Source organism: Terrapene carolina, unplaced genomic scaffold (assembly GCF_002925995.2).
Source record: "Terrapene carolina triunguis isolate 2854851 unplaced genomic scaffold, T_m_triunguis-2.0 Scaffold53, whole genome shotgun sequence".
Classification (NCBI taxonomy): domain Eukaryota; kingdom Metazoa; phylum Chordata; order Testudines; family Emydidae; genus Terrapene; species Terrapene triunguis.
The window spans coordinates 8,072,379-8,095,143 of record NW_020664404.1 but is presented as its reverse complement, the minus strand read 5'-3'; the positions used below and the strand labels follow the sequence as shown (position 1 = coordinate 8,095,143).

The 22,765-nt window shown below is 48.7% G+C and overlaps 1 protein-coding gene across 1 annotated transcript; it reads right to left on the bottom strand.

Moving 5' to 3' along the window:
* Positions 1–217: 217 nt before the first annotated feature.
* Positions 218–19,910, bottom strand: LOC112104749 (tumor necrosis factor receptor superfamily member 10A-like). The gene is made up of 10 exons (XM_024197264.3): positions 19,701–19,910; positions 10,395–10,533; positions 8,232–8,363; positions 6,791–6,905; positions 6,487–6,575; positions 6,137–6,244; positions 5,433–5,464; positions 4,119–4,328; positions 3,155–3,227; positions 218–2,197 (listed from the first exon to the last, which is right to left on the bottom strand). Exons 1-10 carry the CDS (start codon positions 19,755–19,757, stop codon positions 1,896–1,898), a joined length of 1,257 nt encoding a protein of 418 aa, XP_024053032.2. The 5' UTR covers positions 19,758–19,910; the 3' UTR covers positions 218–1,895.
* Positions 19,911–22,765: the final 2,855 nt, after the last annotated feature.

The window sequence follows — 22,765 nt, the reverse complement described above, 5'->3', positions numbered from 1 at the left end:
CATTGGTTTTGACACAAAACAAGGTGGGTTTGGGGCAAGTGCCCCTGAAGGTCTGATTCTCCTTTGCCATGCACCTGGTGTAATTTACAGCTGTGCCACATGGGTGTCAAATGTCATATGAAGGTCATTGGTTAGTGGAGAGAGGAGAGATGCAGATACCCAGGAGCAAGAGTTTGCTATGCTGTGGTTACTGAAGGGGAAACCCAGTGTGGGAGGATCATAACATAAGCCACAATGAACTGTGTGGACCAGATGATGTAAACGTGTGATTTGAGCTATGTAGATACACACCAGCTCGATCTCCATTGAAACCCAGACCACTAAGTCAACATTGTGGCTGAAGGCTGCAGGCGGGGAAGAATGAGAAAAATTTTAGCGTATAAAAAAGTTTATTCCTTCATACGAGTCATGTATAAACTGGAAATATTTAAAAAAAAACTGGCTGGGCCAGAGCTCTGTATAAACAACCACACACAGGAAAAAGGAAAAAAAAACAATCCTATTTTTATATTACCTTTTAAGTTAATATTTACATTTAAAATTCCTAATAAATACATAAATATGGCATCTACTTTTGCTTCTTGTTTTAAGCACAGCTTTAAAACCCAGGGAGGGATTTGGTCAGGGAAGGGGAGGGTACTTTTGACATTCAGGCATGAATAGCCTCCATCTTTTCCATGAGATGCTGGAGGCGAGGAAGTGACTGCTGTCCAATCTGCATGCGGAGCAGAGGCCTGCTAACAAGGTGGATAGAGACCGGCCTGCAGGCGCCAATCTGGCTTGTTGGAGGGCTGGATGGTTGCCCCTTGCAGATAGGTCAGGTTCAGCCAGCTCAGTAACTGCAGGTAATTCCAACAGCCAATAAAATTGTCCCTGAACTATGTACAAAAGATACTAGGACTGGTGACCGGACAGTGCGTCCCTGTGCATCTGATAGGGGAGGAACACATGTTTAACTTCACAGCCCCTTGTGAGGTAGGGCAGTGCTATTATCCCCATTGCTCAGAAGGGGAATGGAGGTACAGAGGACTCAACCAAGGTCCCACATGAAGTCTGGCAGAGCAAGGATGTGAACCCAGGTCTCCTGAGTCCCATGTAGTGCTCTAATCACTGAGCCATCATTCCTCTCTGCTGGGATTTGGCATCTTCTAAAAGACAATACCCCTGGATCACAGTATCAGTACCAATAGGGTAGATAGTTATTTGCCCCTCACTCCAGTAAAGTCCTCAGGTTTTAGGTATTAGATGGTCTAACCCTACCTCTACAGCAAATAAAACGGGTATCTACAGCTAAAATGTACAGCAGGTATCAACTGACCCAGGAACCAATTAAAACCTGCCCGTCACAGATGGAGGTAGAGGCTCTGGCCAGCTGGCTGAGGCTTGTCAAGTTTTCTAGAAGGCTAAAGCATCCAGCAGCAGCAGGAGGTATAGCATTTAGTCAGAGCTTTCAGAGGTGGCCCTGAATGACAAACATGCCAGCTTGGCTATTGGCAGCTGGAGGGAACTGCAACAGGCAAAGTCCCTGCAGTTGGAAAGATCCAGGCGATGCCAATACCCACCGGGGTAAGATTCCAGTGGTGCTCCACAATAACGTATTAGCAGAGTCATTGCAACAGAGAGTGTTACAAGGAAATCCCAGCCTGGATGTCGGACAGTAACTTAGATTCTGTCATTCAGAGGAAGAACCTGTGGTTTGTTCAACAGCTTTTGCAGCATCACTCTTCCTAGAGGGCTTGCAAGGCTCTTTTGTCTCTAGAAGACAACCAACTCCCCCAGCCCAGCTGGTATCTATCAAGGATGCCTTACTCAGGAGCAGCCCAGGGTATATCCAGGATTTCAGAGGTATTTATAGTTCTGGCTTGGAGAGAAGCAAGGCCATCCCACCCTGTTCCTCAGTTTAATTCTTCTTCTTCTTCTTCTTCTTCATAAAGGCCAATAAGCTTGGAGCAGATAATGTCTGCGACGCCCTTGAGATCAATCTTGTCTAGTGTCTCCAGTAGCTGGTTGACAGAAGCTCCTACTCCTGCTTTGTTCAGCCAGGTGCATAACATCTGGTAATGCGGCTCCTGTGAGTACTTGTCACTCCTCTCTGCGATCTCAATCTCGTTCTCTGTGAGGAGGAGGGCTCTCCCAAACCGTCTCCAGTCCTTGAAGGGCACTTCTTGAGTGAAGGTGTCGAAGGAGCACCGCAAAGCTGGGGGAGAGCCAAGGCACAAGCACCCCATGAGAACAGGGTAGATAGGGACCCTGGCCATCTGTTCTGGTAGCTTCCATATCCCATCATGCCACACTAGACCAGCTACTCTCATATCCCCATCAAACACTGGATGTAACTCCACCCATACTCATTGTGCAATATTATCCCATGGGAGAAGCAGGGAGATTTCTTCCTGACCCCACCTCCCCCCAGTAATCAGATCATGCCCTGAAGCATGGGGATGATTCACTTTTGTTGCTATTAAGCATGTTAAAGGGTTAACTCTATCCCTTTTAAAGGAAAAAGTTATTTGCCTCAAAGAGACTATACAAAATGCCAGTCACCCTCCCCACCTTCCCCCCCTCCCCACTTCTTCCCTGGCCTATTCCCCATGTGGCTGTGAAGATCACTGGGACACAGATTTTGGGCCCCAGTTAGTTATCCCCAAGCTATAGGACAGTCAGGAACACACAGGGGAAGGATAAGCCCCACTAAGGTTCCCTTTCTCTCAAGGGATTCTGTGTCTGCCAGGCCGAGGGGACTTTTATCCAGAACTAGCAGAGGTTGTGTCAGTCTCCCCTTGAGAAATGGCTTATCCCATGAAGGGAAAGTTCATAGAAGACTTGTCTCCTCCCAAGTTTTTCTGACCAAAAAATTTGCAAGTTCCCATTTCTATTCTCTGTCCTCCCCTCCCCGTTTCTATGCAAAGAAGAGGGAGAAATCAAACCAAAACCCAAAATGAAAGTTTGTTTAGATCCATTTCAGCTAAAAATATTAAGTGAGAAAAAAAATTTAGCAAAAAGTTTTTTGAAGCATTTTGACCAGCTCTGTTTTTAAGCTAGGGGGCAGGGGGAAGGGAGGGGGGGCATGGTAGCACTCAGAAGGCACCCATCGAGGCTACAACACATCCCACGGAGGCCCAAAGCACTATAACAGACCACCCCAAACACTTACTTTCTATTGGGTCCTTTCCTCTCCCTGGAACCAGTTTCTTCCTCCTGCTTGCCATTTGAGATGCTGGGTTTCTCTGCAACACATGGGAAGATGACAACACACCTCCGTTACCATAGGCAACAGGCTGACACATGGAAAGATCCCTATGGGGCAGGTCTGAGCCTCTGGGCACAGCTGCTCTGGATTGCCAGGATCTCCTCCATCCCAGGGTTACTGGGCTGGATTCTCAGACTGAAGCCCCCAGCAGCCTGTAATCTAATGCACACTGAGGTCACCAGCTACCAGTAAGCAGCAGCAAAAAGGGGACTTTCCTCTTCTCCCCTGGCTGATGCCGAGTCATGCAGGAGATTTTATGCTGAGTAGTCTGCCCTTCCTGCAAGACTCTTCAGTTAAAACTACTGTACAAGGATCATCTGAACCTTCTTAGCAGTGATATGCTGGGACCCCTAACCTGGGGCATGGGGAACAGCTCTGCCACTCCACAAGAGGAGGAAAAGAGCCATGACCCTGCTCATGACCCATGGTATCTGTGCAGAGCATTCAGCACCCCATGGTTACAAGCCTTCTGCTCAGCCCGGGATATTGTTAAGTGCTGCAGGCAGCAGACCCTGCAGTTCTTCACTTCTTCCACATGCCATAAGAGACCAGGCCTGGCTGGGAGAACCTGCATTGCTAACCCTCATCACTCCTTCCCTGGCCAGGAGAACTAGATCAGCCAGTCCCGCAGGGCAGGGACAGGCCTTGGAGACTGAAATCACTTGATCCGTAGACTCCTGCTAGGGCACTCTGGCCACAGGCACCTAGTCCCCATAGAGGCAAAGACTGAACTCGTAATCTTCAGCTCTCAAGAAGCTGCTTGGTTAGAAGAGAAATTTGCACCAGGTCAGATGTTAAAAAGGGACTGAGATCGACCTGATTACATCTTAGATCAGGTACATGCAGTAAGGGCACATCAGAAAGTTACCTCCTGCTTGGGGGCACTGTCTGCTGCAGATAGAGCCGTAGTCTCACATTGGCTATTCTTCCTTACTGCTTCTTTTGGGTCTGACACAGCCAGCAACCCATGCTGGGAATCCTGATCTAACTGCTCATTCCGCCTGTTGTCCTGAGTTGCCAGCCTCCCTCGAGTGCAGTTCCTCAGTGGTGACAGGATATGAGCCTTTGTTAAGGAAAACTAAAAGACAAACAACTCTTTAAAACCAGTAGTACCACATCTGGAGGTATCAAATTCCAAAGGATCAGGACTGTAGAGAGGCCTATTGAAGTGTTACTTCAGAAGAAGCAGATTTCAGAAGCTACCATAAAAGTTAGAGATGGACCCAATCCCCCAAATCTGGCTCTGGGCACCCAAGTTTGGTGGAGGGTTGGAATGTGGTCCCAGAGCCTAAACTATGAAATACTGGCCAACCTGAGAATCTCTAATCTGGAAGTGGGGTCTCCAACCCCTCTGCATTTCTGCTAGGGTGGGTAGAATCTAAACTCCCCTCAGAGACTAAACCAGACTGTCCATCTGTGACGGATTTACAGCTGGAAGAGGCCTGCTTTCTAATCTGGGTGCAGCCAAATTCTCAGAAGACCAACTTGCAGGAGTTCAATACTTTCAGATCCATACCTCAAGCCTCACACTCCCCTCCTGGAACCCTCCCCAGCTAATCTAACCCCTAATCGTCTCATTGCCACATCTCCACTCAAGACACAAGAACAAGAGTGCTATGGGACAGACACCCCCTCACAATGATGGGCATGCCAAGTGAACAGCCTGCTGTGTTTGTGCCTGGGATGGCGGGTTCCAGGGAAGAAGGGGACGGGATGATGTTGTTTCACCACCATCATGCAAACAAGATATCAGCTTCTGTGCAGCTGTCAGCTACCTCAGAGGCCAAGCTGAAGGGGGAAAAAAAGACAACTCCCTGGCCAGAGATTGCCTTGAGTCACACAACTGCGTGAGTCCCTGCATAGCCACAGTCCCCACCCCCATAGCTACAAGAGCTTCTGGCCCAACACCCCTCACTTTCCAACAGTGAAGGAACAGGAGCCACCACCCATCCCATGCTCTTGGAAGCCCTGTGGTAGCAGCTTCCTTAGTTGGACCTATGCAGATCCCATGGGAACCTAACAGGCTCACACTTTCTGGTTACAGGCAGATCTTTGAAAGCCCAGGTAGGTAGGTAGTGAGTGAGAAAGAGTGTGTGTGAGTGACAAAGAAAGAAAGAGTAAAATCAGACTCTGATTAAACCCACTCTCCCCAGACTGCACAGCTGACCAAAGTGACTCTCACCTTGAAGCTGGGGGACATCTTTCTCGAATCACCTGGAAAAGAAAGAGGAGCTGATTAGCAGCTTTCACCCTTCCCCTTGAGCCTCCCATCTTTTCCTTGCACAGGCTCCTTGTGCAGAAGGAGGGAGAAGAGGCTTGCAGCCAAGCCTGAACTGAGATATTCCCACCCCACAGTCAAGCCATTTGAGTTCTGTTTGGCTGCTACAACCCAACCACCTTCCCCATTACACTAGGGGCAGTGGTTCTCAACCTATTTACCATTGTGGGCTGCATATGCTGCTCTTGGTGTGTTACATCACACACACACACACCCCTGAGGCGGTCATGCGGGCCGCAGCTGCATGCGGATTAGACCACAAGTGTCCTGCAGGTTGAGAACAAAGGACCAGGCTAGGGCACAGTTAAGGTTGAAAAACCCTTTCTGTTCAAAGCTGATAATTCTTCCCCCAAAGTGCTCTAAGATCCACACGCACCATCAGATAGTCCTGAAGACTGACATGCCAGCAGAGGGGAAGGGATAGAGTTTGTGGGTTCCCAAGATACAGGCCCCCCAAAATGCTGATGTGTTCTTAAAAAAACAAAAAAAACAAAAACAAAAAAAAAAAACCACACAGCTTTGCAGCCAGTCACTTTTTACTGCCTGGATTCAATGTACAACTGCCCCCCCGTGTCATATGACCCCCCCGCCCTGTGAGCATCTCTTACCTCCAGAAGATGAGTTGCGACTGTACCGGCACCACAACAAGACTGCAAGCAAGATCAATATGATGACTAGCGCTGCAATCCAAACTGCTGTCAAGCCTGCAATGCCGCCTGAAGGAGAAGAAACGGGGCCTGAGAAAGCACTCATGAAAAACAGCCAGATTCTCCTCTCAGCCAGCAATTCCAGTGGAGTCGCTTCTTATTCACAGCAGTGAGTGAAAAGAATCAGGCCCAGGGAGTCTGAACGCCCACCTTTCTCCTTCAAGTACAGCACTGAGTTAAACATGAACTCCCGCTGCTTCTGCGGGCATCTCCCCCTCAATGCCCACTCCCCGATAACCCTCTGCCCTTACCTGCCACAGGAGGAAGGCCTGTGGGATGCGCACATTGGATGTCACTTTGTGATGTGCAGGAACTGACCTGCACGTCTCCATCAGGACACCTGGGAAACAGACGAAAATAGATCAGAACGAGGGAGGCCAGCCAGCCAGGAGCAGGGGAAGCCCCAGAATTCCCCACAACGGAGTTAACGGCAAGCCTACAGAGCACAGTCATCAGATACTTCTGCTTCAGTGTGGATGACCCACTCACCTCCCCCAGCCTGGGTCAGATATTTCCCCTGCTTCCTCCCCAACCCAGCACAGCAGCAGCTCTGACCTGAGTCTGCACCTCTGGCATATTTCACAGGGATGGTCTGGAGAGCAGAAGGTACCATTCTTGCAAGTACACTGCGTGTTCTTACTGCTGTTGCAACGACTCAGCTGCACCTCATCTGGAGAGGATAGGAAAGACAACTTGGTTAGAGCACCGCCTCACCCACGCCCATGTTGCCAAGGCAGAGCATCCAACATCGGTGTAATGAGCAAGAAAGGCTTTTCTTGCATTAATGGGTCTGATGAGATAAGGCTGTTACCTCTGTTTGGACTGAGGGGCTCAGTTCCTTCTTGCTGGGGCTAGAGATCCTGCCTGCTCTACACAGACAAGATCTGGAGTCACTTTTCCTTCGCATAGCAATTAACCCCGAATTCTTTGCCTAAGTCTCCTCCCTCAGCCACTCCTGTAGGAGGCGCTGGTTGATTGCATCCATACACCCAAGAGCGGACAGCAGTTCTCACGCTTGTAAATAAGGTAGGCAAAATTCATGTTTCCCTTCCTCCTCCCCAAAATATAATTTTCACAGATATCAATGTTGATTTTTAAGCATTTTCTATTTGAATTATTACAGCTGTGGGAAATCATTGGGGAGGAAGGTCAGACAATTAAATGACAGCGAGATTCTGTAACTGCTAAAAAATTGTCAACATCCCATGTCAAAATATAAAAAAGTAAATATCCTTAAACCAAACTCTAGTAAATTCTCCAGCAGCATTTTGCTTACTTTGCCCATTTGTAAATTGCAGACATTATCAATGGAAATTTGTGTCAGGGTGTACATATGTGAAATGGACATTTACCAATAAAAGTTTAATCCTTCCAGCCTACTTGTAAAGCATACATTGCATCTCCACCCACAGCAGCTGGTCCACATGGAAGATAACAGCCTACAACTGCTGCCAGATGACAGTTAGTACTACACTAACTCAAGTAGCAAAGGTCTGTGCTGCAGAGCTCAAGGTCTTCGCAAGCCTTAACAATTGCTTACAGTTTGTTATATTTTATATAGATAATGGGATATATTCAGCCCTGGCATATGCAGGTACAATGGAGTCAATGGTGCTGCACCTGCTTATGCCTGCTCTGCTGTCAAAAGCCAAACACCAATCCTAATAATAGACAGGAGGCGCTGTGCATGGGGCTCATGCATTTGCCCATCACTCAGTAACTTTTAGCCTCTCTAATGCAAGATGCTCTCAGCCAAGCTCATTTACCACAGAGTAAGCCACTTATTTGTAATGTAGTGGCAGCAAACAGCCCCAGTCATTGACCAGTAGGTTATCGTGCTAGGCACTGTACGAACACAACCAACCACCTGTCCCTGGTCCACGGAGTTTACAATCCCTCCATTGTTTGACTCAAACTAGCATTGTGAACTGAACACAGTGGAAAAACTGCCCCCCTGGAGGAGCGGAGGACCTCAGCATCTATTTCTCCTCAGTACCTTTTCTGCAGACACGACAAGTCAGGCATTTGGAAAGTGCATTGGGGTACTCTGTGAATTCAGCTCCTTCTTCACACCGAGAGCACTTCCCGCTAGTGTTCGAGGTAACACAGTGCTTTTCAACATGGAAACCTGCAGGAAAGGAGGAGGAGATATGTGAAGAGAGAGACAGACAGATAGATACAGGACAAAGAGTACACAGGGGGCGTTTCCATGAATAAAGGGCTAGACCTGCATTCACTGAAATCAAAATGTGGCAAACTCAGAACTGATAAAAGGAAACACTTCCCACATAATGTGTAATTAGACTGTGGAACTCTGACACAGGAAGTTAAGGCCAAGAACTTAGCAAGGTTCAAAAAGGGATTTACATGGCTATCCTAATAAATAATTAGGATAACCTAGAATTAGAACGATGTTGGAAGGGATATTAAATCTCCTGCTTCAGGGTTTAAGCCAATCTCTAACTCCTGAAGACCAGGAGGAGACTATGTTGGAGGCAGATTATCACACGTCTACCTCCTGCAGGGGTGTAATGAGATAGGACGACCACAGGAGTGTCTTGAGACCATTGTATTTAACGTTCTGACTTGTCTGTATGCCTGAGCCAGCTCCCAAAAGCAGGAAACATTTCAAAGATTATGTTAAGGTGAGTCAGACTATGTGGGCCCTTGGACTAGCCCTCGATGTCAATAGATGTTCTAGATATGTGCATCTGGCTTGCTGGGTTGGGGGGGCCTACAGATTCTGGAGCAGGGAAAGGGGTGGGGAATTCATGCAAAAATCTCAGAGCAGGTTATGCAGCTAGCCAGCCCTATGAGGCCGCTAGGGTGACCAGATGTCCTGATTTTAATCAGGATTGTCCCAATATTAGGGGCTGGGTCTTCTATAGGACCCTCTTCCCACCCCCACTCAAACCTATTCTGCCAGCCTAATTATAATTTTGACAAATATCAGTGCTTATTTACATTTTCACAGCTGTGGGAAGTTATGGATGGTCAGGCAATAATCCTTGTGACAGATGTTGAGATTCAAAACGTTAAATATTTGTAACTGTTAAACAAATGGTCAACATTGCATGTCAAAACATACAATGTAAATATCCTGAAATCCAAACTCTGTTCCCAAACAGCATATTTCTTACTTTTTTCTATCAATAGTATTTTTTGTTTGGGAGTATATGGGGAAAAAAATCAACATTTATCTGTTTTGTGGAAGGGGTGGAACTGCCAGGGTCTCCATAAGACTGATGGGGATGGGAGGAGAGGGTGTTACCGGGAAAGCATTTAGATCCTTTTGTTGTTTTAGATGGTCTCCGGGAGCCTTTTTATTATTAACTAAACATACTTTGCTTTAGAAGAGCTGCTCGGTCATAACCACCACCGCTCATAGCCCTTGGAGAGAAACCAAGGCGCAGGGGCTGGACATTCATCAGACCTACCAGGATAAGAGCAAGGGGCCTGCAAGCCCAAGCCCCTAGTCAGGAGGAAGAGGGGCGTGGATCCCTGCTCACAGAGAGGTGATGGTTAGAGATCTGGGACCCGAGAGGCATTCCTGGAGCAGACCACGGAGCGGGGGCAAAGGGGCAGCCACCCTAGAACTGACATGGGGATCTTACATCTTGTACAGCATCTGGAGCCAACCATTGTCAGATATAGGATTCTGTACTAGAGGGACGCTGGTGTGGTCCAGTCTAGCAATTCTTATGTTGCTATTACAGATGAGTGAACACCAGTGAAGGACTGAGATGGAGATTGCTACCCACTCACAGGCTACTGGTAACCCCACTGCTCTGGTATCCTGGGGGTGGGGGAGATGGACATGGACACAGAGACCCAGTGGCACATGCACCAGGCACAGCTGGAGCAGGCAGCATTATTGCAATGGAAACTCACACCCCCATGTACACCTAGGACGGGGCAGTGGGTGGAGAGTGAGATGCCCCCTACAGGATGGTGAAGGAGGAGAGGGGAAGAGCTGGAGAGCAAAGTCACCCCTTGTACCCCCAGGATGGGGACAGAGCAGGGCTGGATAGCAAAGGCTCAGGACACAGCAGGCAGCTGCAGGACAGCTGAGTTTCCTAGTTATCCCCAGAGCAGGGACAGTGCAGGCAGGTGGGCAGAAGAGAGGGGAACAGACGAGGCAGCTCTGGGCACATCGTACCTGCAGGGCACTTTCTGCAAAGATGATCTTCATGTTGGTAGAACTCAGAGTCCTCCGTGCCGCGACTCAAAGCTACGGGGATCAATGGGGGTCCCTCTGGATCCAGGGCCAGTGAGACACTTGCTGACTTGGCTTCATGCTAAAAATAGATGTAAAGACAGAGGGTCAGTTGAGTTTGGGTGGCTGATCCACAGAAGCGACAGCATCTCGCTGAAGACCGGAAGACTGGGAAGCATGGGGATTGGGGGGGGGGGGGGGGGGAGGGGGGGGGGGGGGGGGGAAGCAGGATGGTGATCCAGGGTGGAAGATACACAAAGAAAAAAAAGATGTGGACAAAGGACTGGGAGTAAGGACTCCCGGGTTCTAGTCCCAGCTCTGCCACTGGGTGGCCTTGGGCACTTCATTCCCCTCTCTATGCTCATATCTCCTCAGGGAGCAACAAAGGCCCTCAACCTGGAGAGGTTAATAAAGGTTTACTGGGATCCCTGGATGTAAGGGCCTACAGAAGGGTGCAGGATTGTCAAGATTTCCCTGTAATGATCCTCTCCCACCTGTGTTTGGTGCTTGTGAATGAATGGTAAATTGTGGTGGGATTGAGGTGCTGGAGGAGGAAAAGGAGCACACGCAAAAGCAGCATCGCCTCCCCCCACAATGCTAAAAGTTTACCAGCTATACCACAAGAAAAACACCGACAGCATGCTCAGAGTAGGGTGACCAGATGTCCATTAGCCTCTTAGAGTTGGTAGGGCAACTCCCACCAGTTCATGATCTCCTTACTATATGTTCCATTCTATGGATCTGATGATGTGGGCTGTAGCCCACAAAAGTTTATGCTCAAATAAATTTGTTAGAACAGGAGTACTTGTGGCACCTTAGAGACTTTTTGCCAATTTTATAGGGGCAGTCCTGATTTTGGGGTCTTTTTCTTATATAGGCTCCTATTACCTGTCCTGATTTTTCACATTTGCTGTCTGGTCACCCTAGCTCAGAGTGATTCAAGCTTCAGACTCACGGTTTGTGAGGCCAGAGCTCTCAATGAACAGCCTTGAATATGAGGTAACCTTGTGTTATTCCCCTTTATCTGGTCTAGGGGATCAGGAAGTCCATGGCCTGTTTTTATCTGCTCTAGTCATTACTCATTCATAGGAGGATGTTGCATCAGACCTCACCTTCTAGGAGGTCAGATTAGAGTTATTGTGTGGACATACCCTGGATTTATCTTGGGCCAAAATACCAGCCCCTCTGCAGGACAACAACATTGCTGCACCTTTCACCCGAGCATCTTTACAGAGGCAGGTACTGTTATCTACCCCCACAAGTACATATGGGGAGGGGGAGGGGGACCGAGGCACAGAGAAGTTACTCTATTGCTGAAGGTCACAGGTCAGGGATAGAATCCAGCTTTCCTCAACTTCCAGCCCTAAGCTTCCTGGCCAAGACAGATGGCCCAACAAATCTGGGGAAAGCTCCCTTGCTGTGGGAAGACAGAATCCAAGAGGCTCCCAGAAGTTACAGGGACTCATCTTCTCTCAGCACACGCCACGAGAAAAACCTTTTGTAGGGGGTCTCCTCTGGGTGGCCCTTTTACCTGTTTCCATAACAGACCCCTAGTCTCTGTCCCTTGCCTGCCCACCCCCATCTGCTCCCCCTCACTAGTTCCCACTTTTATTCACACCTGGACAAAAAGTATCAGATTGCAATCTTCCTCTAACTCCCGCACCACCCCATACACGTGCCTTACTAGGTAGGGAGGGAGAAAGGGAAGGGGCAAGAGATGGAAAAACAGACAATGGGCTGTAGTGTCTCTACCCGCTACGAATCAGCCTGGTGCAACTGCAGAAGCAAGTACGGGGTGAAGGAGGATGTGGTCATTCCCAAACAGGATGAGCTGGGGGAATGTACAAAGATCTCCTTAGATTCTCCTGCTGGAGGCACAGCTCAGATACCACCACCTCCCCCACACCATACACTAAATTTATGAAGGGAACAATGGAGAAAATGCCTTTCTGCATTCCATAGGCCTTCATCATGCCTCCACCAAACTAAGCTTCCACTCCCTTCCTCTCTTTTTTTTGTTCTAAAGACATTTTTCCTCCCACCCAGTCTCTGGCACCACCTGTGCTAGTCCTTCCTCACTCATCCCAATCTTTCTAGGCCAGTCGGAAACGACACAGATCTTTTTTTAGCAGAAAGGAAAGTTTCCCCGAGTGAGCCAGAAGCAGCTTTAAAAAAAACAAACAACCAACAAATAAAAATCTCTGCAGGAAACAAGGTTTGAAACAATTAAAATGCACTTGACATTAAATAACTGCACAGATCCGAGCTGTGTAAACTTCTCCCAACCCTGTCAACACACACACTTTCTCCACCCAACTACTGGGGAGGGTGTGAGCTAGGAAACTGGCTGCAGCTGGTTTCACGCAATAGTGCTCCCTGAACCTAGAATGACTCAGATCCGTAAACAACATTCTTCAGGCCAGCCCCCATCCCATAGAGAGCGCAAACCCTTCTGTTTGTTCTTTGCGGCATCAGGGCTGCACTTTCCAGTGCACAGCAGCAGCCAGGGGAGACTCTCTCTTGTTTTCTTCAAGCACACACAGATCTTTTGCTGGATGGACACGAGTGAAATTCACCCCTGGTTTCCCCTCCCCATCATCCCAGAGCCACAACCATCCCCTGGTTAACAGCATAATTGGGTCAAAGCTTGAGGTAGAGGAAACTCCAGAGCCCTGCAATAGAGGATGTTCCTTATCCTCAGTTACTCCAGTACAAATCCATCAACTCAAGGCATCACATCACAGCCACTTGTGGCAATACCACTGGCATTTTAGCTGTGCTCATCATCCCAACAGATCCCAAAGCACTTCAAGAACACCTCCCCGATCCAGGACTGACATCACACCTCTGCAAGGAGAAGTGGCTGCTACTGAATGATGCAAAACAACAACACAGTTTAGGGCAGGAGGCAAGGATACCTCATGGCACTGAAACTGTGGGGGTGGGATATTGGGATGGAAGTTCCTGAGCCATGGGATCTTGATGCTCACGCAGTGAGGACACGCATGAAAAAAGCCCCAACCCCTAAAAAAAAAACAAATTTGTTCACCCTATGGAAACTCCCAGCATCTGTAGAGGGACAGAGTGAGAGTCTCCCACATGGCTGCCTGCTAGTAAGGAGTGGGTGAGGGGAAGTGTCTCTATTCAGCTAGGGAGGTTACAAACCCCCTTACATGCTGGTATATAGATGTAACTAGGGGAGCGCGCACCAACTTGTGTCGGCAGAGTTACTGCACACACCCTGCACTCTTCCGTTCCTCCCACAAGCTCCCTGGGTGTCACCCACCCCCCTCTAATGCAGGGATGCTGCAACTCTCTTCTCTGGGGGTTGCAGTGTGCCCCCCATTCCATATTCTCTGTGTATGTGCCATTCCCCACACAACCATTCCCCTCCACACACCCACATCACTTTTCCCTATGCCAAGAGCTCTGTGCACCCCCACACCATAGTTCCCCCCGCCAGGGGTTCTATATAGCCCCATACAAGGGTCCCTGTTCTCCCCCTCTGCCGGGGGCTGTGTGCACATCCCCATACCTCCCCTTATGTGTCTGGGAGATTGTAACCTGTTGACACCCTGAATGACTATTGGAAGAAGGAGCAGGGGTATTATGCAGGAAGGTGTGAATAGGGCCATTTGTTTGATCTAGACCTGGGGTTCTCAAACTTCATTGCACCACGACCCCCTTCTGACAACAAAAATTACATGACCCCAGAAGTGGGGACCAAAGCCTGAGCCCACCCGAACCCCACTGGCCTTGGCAGGGGGACCAAAGCCCAAGGCTTCAGCCCCAGACTGGGGGCCTGTAACCTGAGCCCTGCTGCCAAGGACTGAAGTCCTTGGGCTTCAGCCCCAGGCCCCAAGCAAGTCTAAGCCAGCCTTCATGACCCCATTAAAATGAGGTCCTGAGCCACAGTTTGAGAACCACCGATCTAGACAATTGCAGAGGTGCTTAAAGGTATAGCTGCACTAGTCATTTGGCAAGGGCTCAACGTGTATCCCCCATTTTCCTCCTTTCAGTTTTCTGACTTCCCCCTGCAAAAATAGGATTCTGGCCTTTGATACTGAAAACATTCCTAGACATTTTGGAATTGATCAGATGCAGCATTCCAGAGTGATTTTGATAGATACAAATAGACAAACACAGAAGTGCCATCAAATTGAACACAAGGCCTTTACAACTTCAACAACAATCCACATATCCACACGCATTACTCACAGGTAATGAAGTTTGCTTTCACCTCTCCATAATAAACCCTGTCTAACCTGCAATTACAACCCTGCTGGACAACCAGGTTAGTGTCACTATCAACCCCAACTCTAACAAAAACAGCTGCATCTGTATTGAGACCCGCCTAAGCTACAGGACTTGAAACTCACCAAGCAAGGGAGCAAACAGAAGCTCACCAGAATGTTCTTAACATGAGATAATGTTATCAGCAGACACCCAACAGCAGCACCTTACATCAGCCACCCCAAGACAGCTCCCGGGCTATTCCCTTCAAAAGGATAAAATCTAAACTGTAAAGCCTGGGCGATCCTCAGAGGGCACATTTTACATTAAGCTTCAGCCCCCTGTGGTTGGGACATAGCCACAAAAGATTAAGAGACTCGCCCAAGATCACATAAGATGTGTCTATATTGCATTGTAAACCCAAGTCTGTTGGACCCGAGCTCATGGACTCAGTGTTTCTAAGTCTATGCCTGAGCATCCGCACTGTATTGTAAACCAGAGCTTACCATTGCTAGACCCAGGTCTGACAGCCGTACTAACGAACCCATACTGCACCATGCCGACCCTCTGACTTCGGTCCTCGGCTTGAGTTGTGTCCACACTGCAAAATGATAGGGCTTGGACCCAAATCACAGTGGGACTTGGGATCAGCCCCAGCCCCCCAGATGGGTCCTAGGATATGGGTCCTGAGTGTTTGCTGACCCAAGTCTGATTGGTGTGTGTATGTGGATGGAAGAGGCTCAGAGCCCAGGTTTACTGTGTGGTATAGACATAGCCATCGTTCATAAAACACAGGGTTGGGACTAGGGTTAACCATAAGACCTTCTTCTTCCCTAACCCCTTCCCATCCAGCAGAGACACCAGGACTGACTGGGTTGGTCCCTCCAGCTCAAGGTTAAGACATCAGTGGGGTGAAGGTCACATGGCTATATCCCTCATCTACTGAGAAAACCTGTAACACCCCTGTCCAGGAGCCTAATCCTCGTTCCACTCAAGTCAATGGGAATCCTTCCTCAGCCTTCAGATGAACTGGCTTAGCCTTCGACTGTACAGCATTTCCACTAACATGGACTTCACCCAAGCCGTATACTCAGGCCTATATCTGGGCCATCCCAGGCACAGGTTTGCCAGCAAGAGCCCTCTACAAGCTCATGAAGCTAAAACACAACAGGCATGTACCATACAGCCAGGGGAAGGCTTTTTGAGATGAAAACAGGAAACGTAAATCAGTCACCAATGAGGAGATGGATGTTCTTAAAATTACTCACCCTAGTAATATTAATATGTAGTTGTCTGCAGGGGCTACCCCTCCCAGATTAGAGATATTTTTAAGAGGCAAGCCTGGAGAATAGAGTGCATAATTCCCCCACCAGAAGACAGGCCTGGGCAGTTATAGTCCATCATACAGACTGCTATTTAGTGCAGTATGAATCCCTTATAGAGGGAAATTCACCCCCCATGCACAGAGCCACAGCAAGGCCTGGGCACCACTTAAATGGTGCTGGCTGTTCACACAGGAGTGAATTTCACCAACAGCGACCTCCAATAGCTCCTAATACAGTTCAGGAGAAGGAAGGTGACATTAGTACAATGTATGGTTATTTAGCAAGCCCCCCTATGGCCCTGCTCAAACAAAGATGGAAACAAAACATGAAACAAGATGGTTTCAACATAGTTTGGACTGCCGCATCGGACATCAGTATGTTTTTGCAGCATAGAAGGAAACTAGACATTTTAAACGTAACCCAGAACCACAGTACCTGTAGTACCCCATGTGCAATACAAGATAGAATAGATCTGTTTTCCCCCCTTAAATTATTGTTTGTGGCCAGCACGGTTCTAGTGTGACACACACCCCGTTTTCCTCTCCTGCCAATAAAACCAAGTTTTGGAGCATCTCAAAAAAGATATACTGACATTAGAAAAGGTTCAGAGAAGGGCAACTAAAATTATTAGGGGTTTGGAACGGGTCCCATATGAGGGGAGATTAAAGAGGCTAGGACTTTTCAGCTTGGAAAAGAGGAGACTAAGGGGGGATATGATAGAGGTAAATAAAACCATGAGTGGGGTGGAAAAAGTGAATAAGGAAAAGTTATTTACTTGTTCCCATAATATAAGAACTAGGGGCCACCAAATGAAATTAATGGGCAGCAGGTTTAAAATAAATAAAAGGAAGTTCTTCTTCCCACAGTGCACAGTCAACCTGTGGAACTCCTTGCCTGAGGAGGTTGTGAAGGCTAGGACTATAACAGGGTTTAAAAGAGAATTAGATAAATTCATGGAGGTTAAGTCCATTAATAGCTATTAGCCAGGATGGGTAAGGAATGGTGCCCCTAGCCTCTGTTTGTCAGAGGGTGGAGATGGATGGCAGGAGAGAGATCACTTATGTTCTTAAAGACAGGTTTCAGAGTAGCAGCCGTGTTAGTCTGTATCCGCAAAAAGAACAGGAGTACTTGTGGCACGTTAGAGACTAACAAATTTATTAGAGCATAAGCTTTCGTGGGCTACAACCCACAAGTGGGTTGTAGCCCACGATTGTTAGTCTCTAAGGTGCCACAAGTACTCCTGTTCTTTTTATGTTCTTAAAGTAGCCAGCCGAGAATCTACACCAGGCTTACAACATTCTGAAAAAAGCTTTGATGTCCACACAAAGGAAAAAGTACTAACTCTACTGCATTTTGTAAGACACTTCTAACTTGACGTAACACTTCATGACCCTTGAGCCAGAGAGATTACAGTCTTAAATTTTTTTTAAGTACCCAAAAGCATTTTAGGTGCTTCACAGAAACAAATGAAGCCACGCACTCTGCCCAAAGTCCTTTCAGGTAAAGACCCTGATTTGCAGACACTTGAACCACTCTAACTTTAATCCTGGGAGTAGCCCTAGCGAACGTAGTTCCCAGATGGAGCTCAAGGGATCTAGTCACATGAGTAAAGTTAGCTAAGTCCAGGTCAAGTTCAGACATGACTCAGCAATTATGGGGTAACAACAGGAAGGAAAAGGGTGACGCTAACATGACATGATCAGTACGTGATGCACATCACTTCCTAACTGTTTCTTTCAGTATGTTGCTTGGGGTTTGTTTTTGTTTTTAAAAGTTACATCTGATAGCATCTCCAGCAGGTTGCCTGAGGAAGGATATAACCTGAGAGATGGGTTCATACAAGTGTTTGACATACAGGGCAGGGGACGGAGGCACAAATGAGGGAGTGGGAGAAGCAACTACAGATTATAATAAAGGCCTTCAATAGCAGAACAAAGGGAAATCAACTGGGGAAAGAACATGGAAAGAGACAAGGTATGAGACTGCTGCCCTGAACACAGCGGTGGCTAGTCCGGTTTCAACCACAGCATGGACAGCCAGAATCCTGTAAAAAGTAACTGCACTTCCCGCAGCCAAACAGAACTGCAGATCATGAGCGAAATCCTGCACCCACTAAAACCAATGACAAAACTCCCATTTTTTCCAGGAGTCTCCAAGCTATAGCGCAGAGGTGGGCAAACTACAGCCTGCGGGACCATCCTGTCCGGCCTTTGAGCTCCCGGCCGGAGAGGCTAGCCCCTGGCCTCTCCCCCACAGCCTCAGCTCACCAGGCCACCAGCGCTCTCAGTAGTGGGGCTGCAAGCTCCTGCCGGGCAGCGCAGTGGCATGGCTGGCTCTGGCCGGGTGGCATGGCTGCCAATGCTCTGAGCGGCATGGTAAGGGGGCAGGAGGTTCTGGGGGGCAGTCAGGGGACAGGGAGAGGTTGGATGGGGTGGAGGTTCGGGAGGGGGGTGCGGCAGTCAGGGATGGTTGGATAGGTGTGGGAGTCCCAGAAGTCCCATGGTAAAGGGGCATGGAAGTCCCAGGGGTGTGGATACATGTCGGGGCAGTCAGGGAACAGGGGGCATTGGGTCCCAGGAGGGGGTGGTCTGGGGATAAAGAGCAGGGGGGTTGGCTGGGTCAGGGGTTCTGAGGAGGGGGCAGGGGCCAGGCAGTTTGGGGAGGCACAGCCTTCCCTACCCAGCCCTCCATGCAGTTTCAGAACCCCGATGTGACCCTCGGGCCAAAAAGTTTGCCCACCCCTGCTATAGAGCATACACCCTACCAAAATATACTAGGAAGTTCACATCCTAAGAACCACGGTCCCCAAAATTCAAACTTTATTAGTTTAGGAAATAAAAGGAGAAAGTCCTTTGTTCCTCTGTAAGAGCCACAGGATTGGGTCCAAAAAGTTACTAAACCCAAATGCTCTCTAACCAAACTGGTAAGTCCATCGTTAGAAGAGACACAGAGCTCTGCAAGTTCTTGGAGCGCCGCTGGCAGCAGCAGGATCCAAGCAGGAAACCTCTGCACAGGGAACCTACCCTCAGAATCCAGGAGAAGGGAAAGTCCCCCCCGACCTCTTCTGTGCAGGGCAGCCTGTAGCCTCTTGGGGCTGGGCAGCGAGTTGGGTATCCCAGCCAGAGCGCAAAGCAAAACCCAGCCACCAACGCTCTCCAAGTATTAGGCCAGGTCTACACGACAGACCTATATGGGTGTAACTACGTCGCTCGTAAATCCACCCTCCTGAGCAAGGCAAGGCCTAACCCCCGGTGTAGCCAGGACTATCCCGGGAGCGGGGCTTCTCCCCTAGGGGTAGGACAGTCTTCACTACACCAGCCTTTAGCGCACAGACCTATCCATACCGACTTCTTGTGATCAACTCCCTTCGCCCCCCAGTTACACACATATAAAAACGGCTTGAAAAGTGCCCAGGTGAACGCCCCCCCCCCACCTGCCCAGGGGAGCCGCCCGCCCGCCTGCCTTGCTTATCCAGGCGATTCCCACCCCCAGCTCTGCCCCCTCCTCAGCCATAGCGAGGAAGGGAGCGCACAAGTCCGGACACGTTCCGCAGCGGAGGGGGACCCAGGGAGCTCCGACTCGAGCCCAGCCTACACCCCAGGTGAAGGGGCGCTCCGGGTCCTCCCGCCAAGGGGGCTCTGCCCCGGAGTCCCCCCTTCCCTTGGGGCACTCGGGCCGCTCGGTGGCTCACCGCGAGCAGGCAGAGAAGCAGCAGGCTGGTACTCATGCTGGCCAGCCCCAGGTTCATCCCGCCGGCGAGGAGGGGGACACCCCCTTAGCCCCCCGCTATCCCGGGCAGGGCTCTCCTAGCTTGCGGCTCTGTGCGCCTGTATCCTCAGCACAGAGGTGCCTTGGTCCCGGAGAGCTCCTTGGCGAACTGTCCGCACGGCTCGCCAGCCAGTAATCGAATAAGCGAAAGCTGCACCAAGCAATTTAGAGGAGGAGCCCAGAGGCGAAGGGAGGCGCGCGCGTGGGTGGATCCAGCCCCTCGGACCTGGAGATTTAGATCTGTGCGCCTACCTCTCTCCAAACCGCGTTAGCTGCACGCACCTGGGCATGGTGCGTCACTTAACTGCACTGCAAGGAGGGAGCCCTGATCCTGCAAACACTCATGCATGTGTGTTACTTTACTCATGTGAGTAATGCCCCTGATTTGGAGAGGGTAACGTTTTGCATGTGCCTAGGGCTCCAGTCCTGCACACAAGAACATAAGAATAGACCTACTGGGTCGGACCTTAGGTCCATCTTGCCCAGTATCCTGTCTTCCGACAGTGGCCAATGCCGAGTGCTTCAGAGGGAATGAACAGAACAGGTTATCATCAAGTGTTACCCAAGTTCAATAAAACTGCTCCCTTCAGTAAACCTACTCGTGTGCTTAAGTGACTGCAGGATCGGGGCTTTAGTTAAAAGTTTGATCTAGTTCTCTGTTCACTGCCTTAAAAAAACACAATAGTAAGAACAAAACAAGACAAATAATTTAAAAGCAATAGTTTGCATGATGTAAAGGCAGAGTTCTCAGTTCCAAGTGAAGTCAGGAGGAAATTCCAAAAGTTAAAGGATCCGATTCCGATCTCACACATATTTAATGACTGAATCCATATGATGTCTGATTTACACCAATCTGAGGGAGCGAAGGAGCAAGCCTACAGTTACTTACCTTATTGCTAACTCTGCAAGAGTGCAAATTAAGCCCCAGGATGTCATTGCTAATGTTATTGAAACACATGCAGCCAGGCTGAGCAAGTGCTGTGGAGGAAACCAATTTCCTGCTTTCTAATGACCAGTTTCCCATCTTCAGTGTTGCATTAAAGGGGGAAGAACATTTTGTTCTTCTTTACCTTTAATCCTGTTGTTTAGGACTCTGACTGGTAGCTGCTGGAGAGGTTGGGGTGTGGGTGTATTATATGAAGGGTAAACTGAGAAGAAATGGTATGCTTCTTTACAAATTGCTTTTTTGTTGTTTGCCTATATCAGATTGTCTTTCTTGTCTTTTGGGCTTGGATCCTGCTAACGCTTACACACGTCCTTAACTTAACTTTAGCCCCAGGGACTAGTCATGGTAGTAAAGTTAGATAAGTGTTTGCAGGATCAGGCCTTACACTGGAAATACCCACACTGTCTCTGATGCATTAGTAAAGCGATATGGGCATGTCCCTGTTCTCCATAAACAATCATATGAATGTCTTCATTGAGTGCCAAACACATCAGAGGTGTATTAATCCCTGGCCTTGGATGATAATAAGATCAGCAAAATATGCTTACAAGAATAAGAAACAAAGACTCAAATGACAATAAGAACCTGATTTTCAGCCATGTTGAGTACCATCATCTGAATTTGTGGATACATGCCACCTGTGATAATCAAGCCCCAGAGGAGTCTTCAGCTTGGATTTTAAAACAGAGGAACAGAATGAGTCCAGGGCCACTCTTATGATGACTAGTAAAATATGAATGATTTGAAGAGGCTGTGACATTCTGTATCCCTATGTCCCCCCTTTTTACAAAACTATAATGGATTTTATACAAAGTATATGGGAGGTATCATTTGAAAACTCATAATTTGCTGATCATTATTGTCCTGGTAAAATATGTGTGGCAACATTGTATGTAAAGTTATAAGATTCTACTATATGATATTACTAAGACACAGTCTAAGGCCATGTCTATACTACCACTTATGTCAGCAAAACTTATGTCGCTCAGGGGTGTGAAAAAAACACACACACCCTGAGCAACATAGTTTCACCAGCATAAGTGGGAGTGTGCACAGCTGCTCGTTGGGGTGGCTTAATTATATCGAGAGATCTTACAGCAGTACAGCTATGCCGCTGTAATGTCTGTAGTGTAGACCTAGCCTAAATCTGGGGAAACAGCCACAAACCAGTACTCAGAAACATAAGGCAAACTGATGTCTCAGTCAGGTGTCAACAAAATCAAATGGACTATCACCAGGTATCAGAAGGACTTCACAGACTGGCTGTCTCCTGTACCTCAGTGGGAGATCATTTTCAAATAAAAGGTGAAAGGAGAAGAGAGGTCCCAAAGTATTTCTCCCTTCATCTCTACTCATGATATTAACAATACCTGAAGGACAAGGAAATTAACAGTGAACTAGGGCCTTGGCTACACATGCGAGTTACAGCGCTGTAAAGCGCCCCCAGCATTGTAACTCACTCCCCATCGACACTGGCAAGGCATTTGCAGCGCTGTATCTCCGTGGTTGCAGCGCTGCATGTACTCCACCTCTCCGAGAGGAATAGCGGTATTGCACTGCCGCTGCAGCGCTGCGGCACCAGTGTGGCCGCCCAATGCGCTGTGACTGGCCTCCAGAAGTATTCGGCAGTATCCCACAATGCCTGTTCTAGCCACTCTGGTCATCAGTTCAAACTCTACTGCCCTGGCCTCAGGTAACCACCATGTGACCCGCCCTTGACATTTCCTGGGAATTTTAAAAATCCCCTCCTGTTTGCTCAGCCCGGCGTGGCGTGGAGTGCTATCAGTGAATCTTTCCAGGTGACCATGCCTCCACGCGCCAAGTGAGCCCCAGCATGGAGCAATGGCGAGTTGCTGGACCTCATCAGTGTTTGGGGGGAGGAAGCTGTCCAGTCCCAGCTGCGCTCCAGCCGTAGGAATTACGATACCTTCGGGAAGGTATCAAAGGACATGATGGAAAGGGGCCATGACCGGGACGCCCTGCAGTGCAGGATTAAAGTGAAGGAGCTGCAGAGTGCCTACCGCAAAGCCCGCGACGCAAAC

What these genes read in the sequence shown, in the direction of transcription:
- LOC112104749 (XM_024197264.3), bottom strand. Translation starts at nt 19,757, where the DNA reads ATGAACCTGGGGCTGGCCAGCATGAGTACCAGCCTGCTGCTTCTCTGC. An exon ending in TGCTTCTCTGCCTGCTCGCG is followed by an intron (nt 10,534 to 19,700) that starts GTGAGCCACCGA and finishes ATCTATTTTTAG; the next exon opens with CATGAAGCCAAGTCAGCAAG. An exon ending in TCGCAACTCATCTTCTGGAG is followed by an intron (nt 5,465 to 6,136) that starts GTAAGAGATGCT and finishes TTTCTTTTCCAG; the next exon opens with GTGATTCGAGAAAGATGTCC.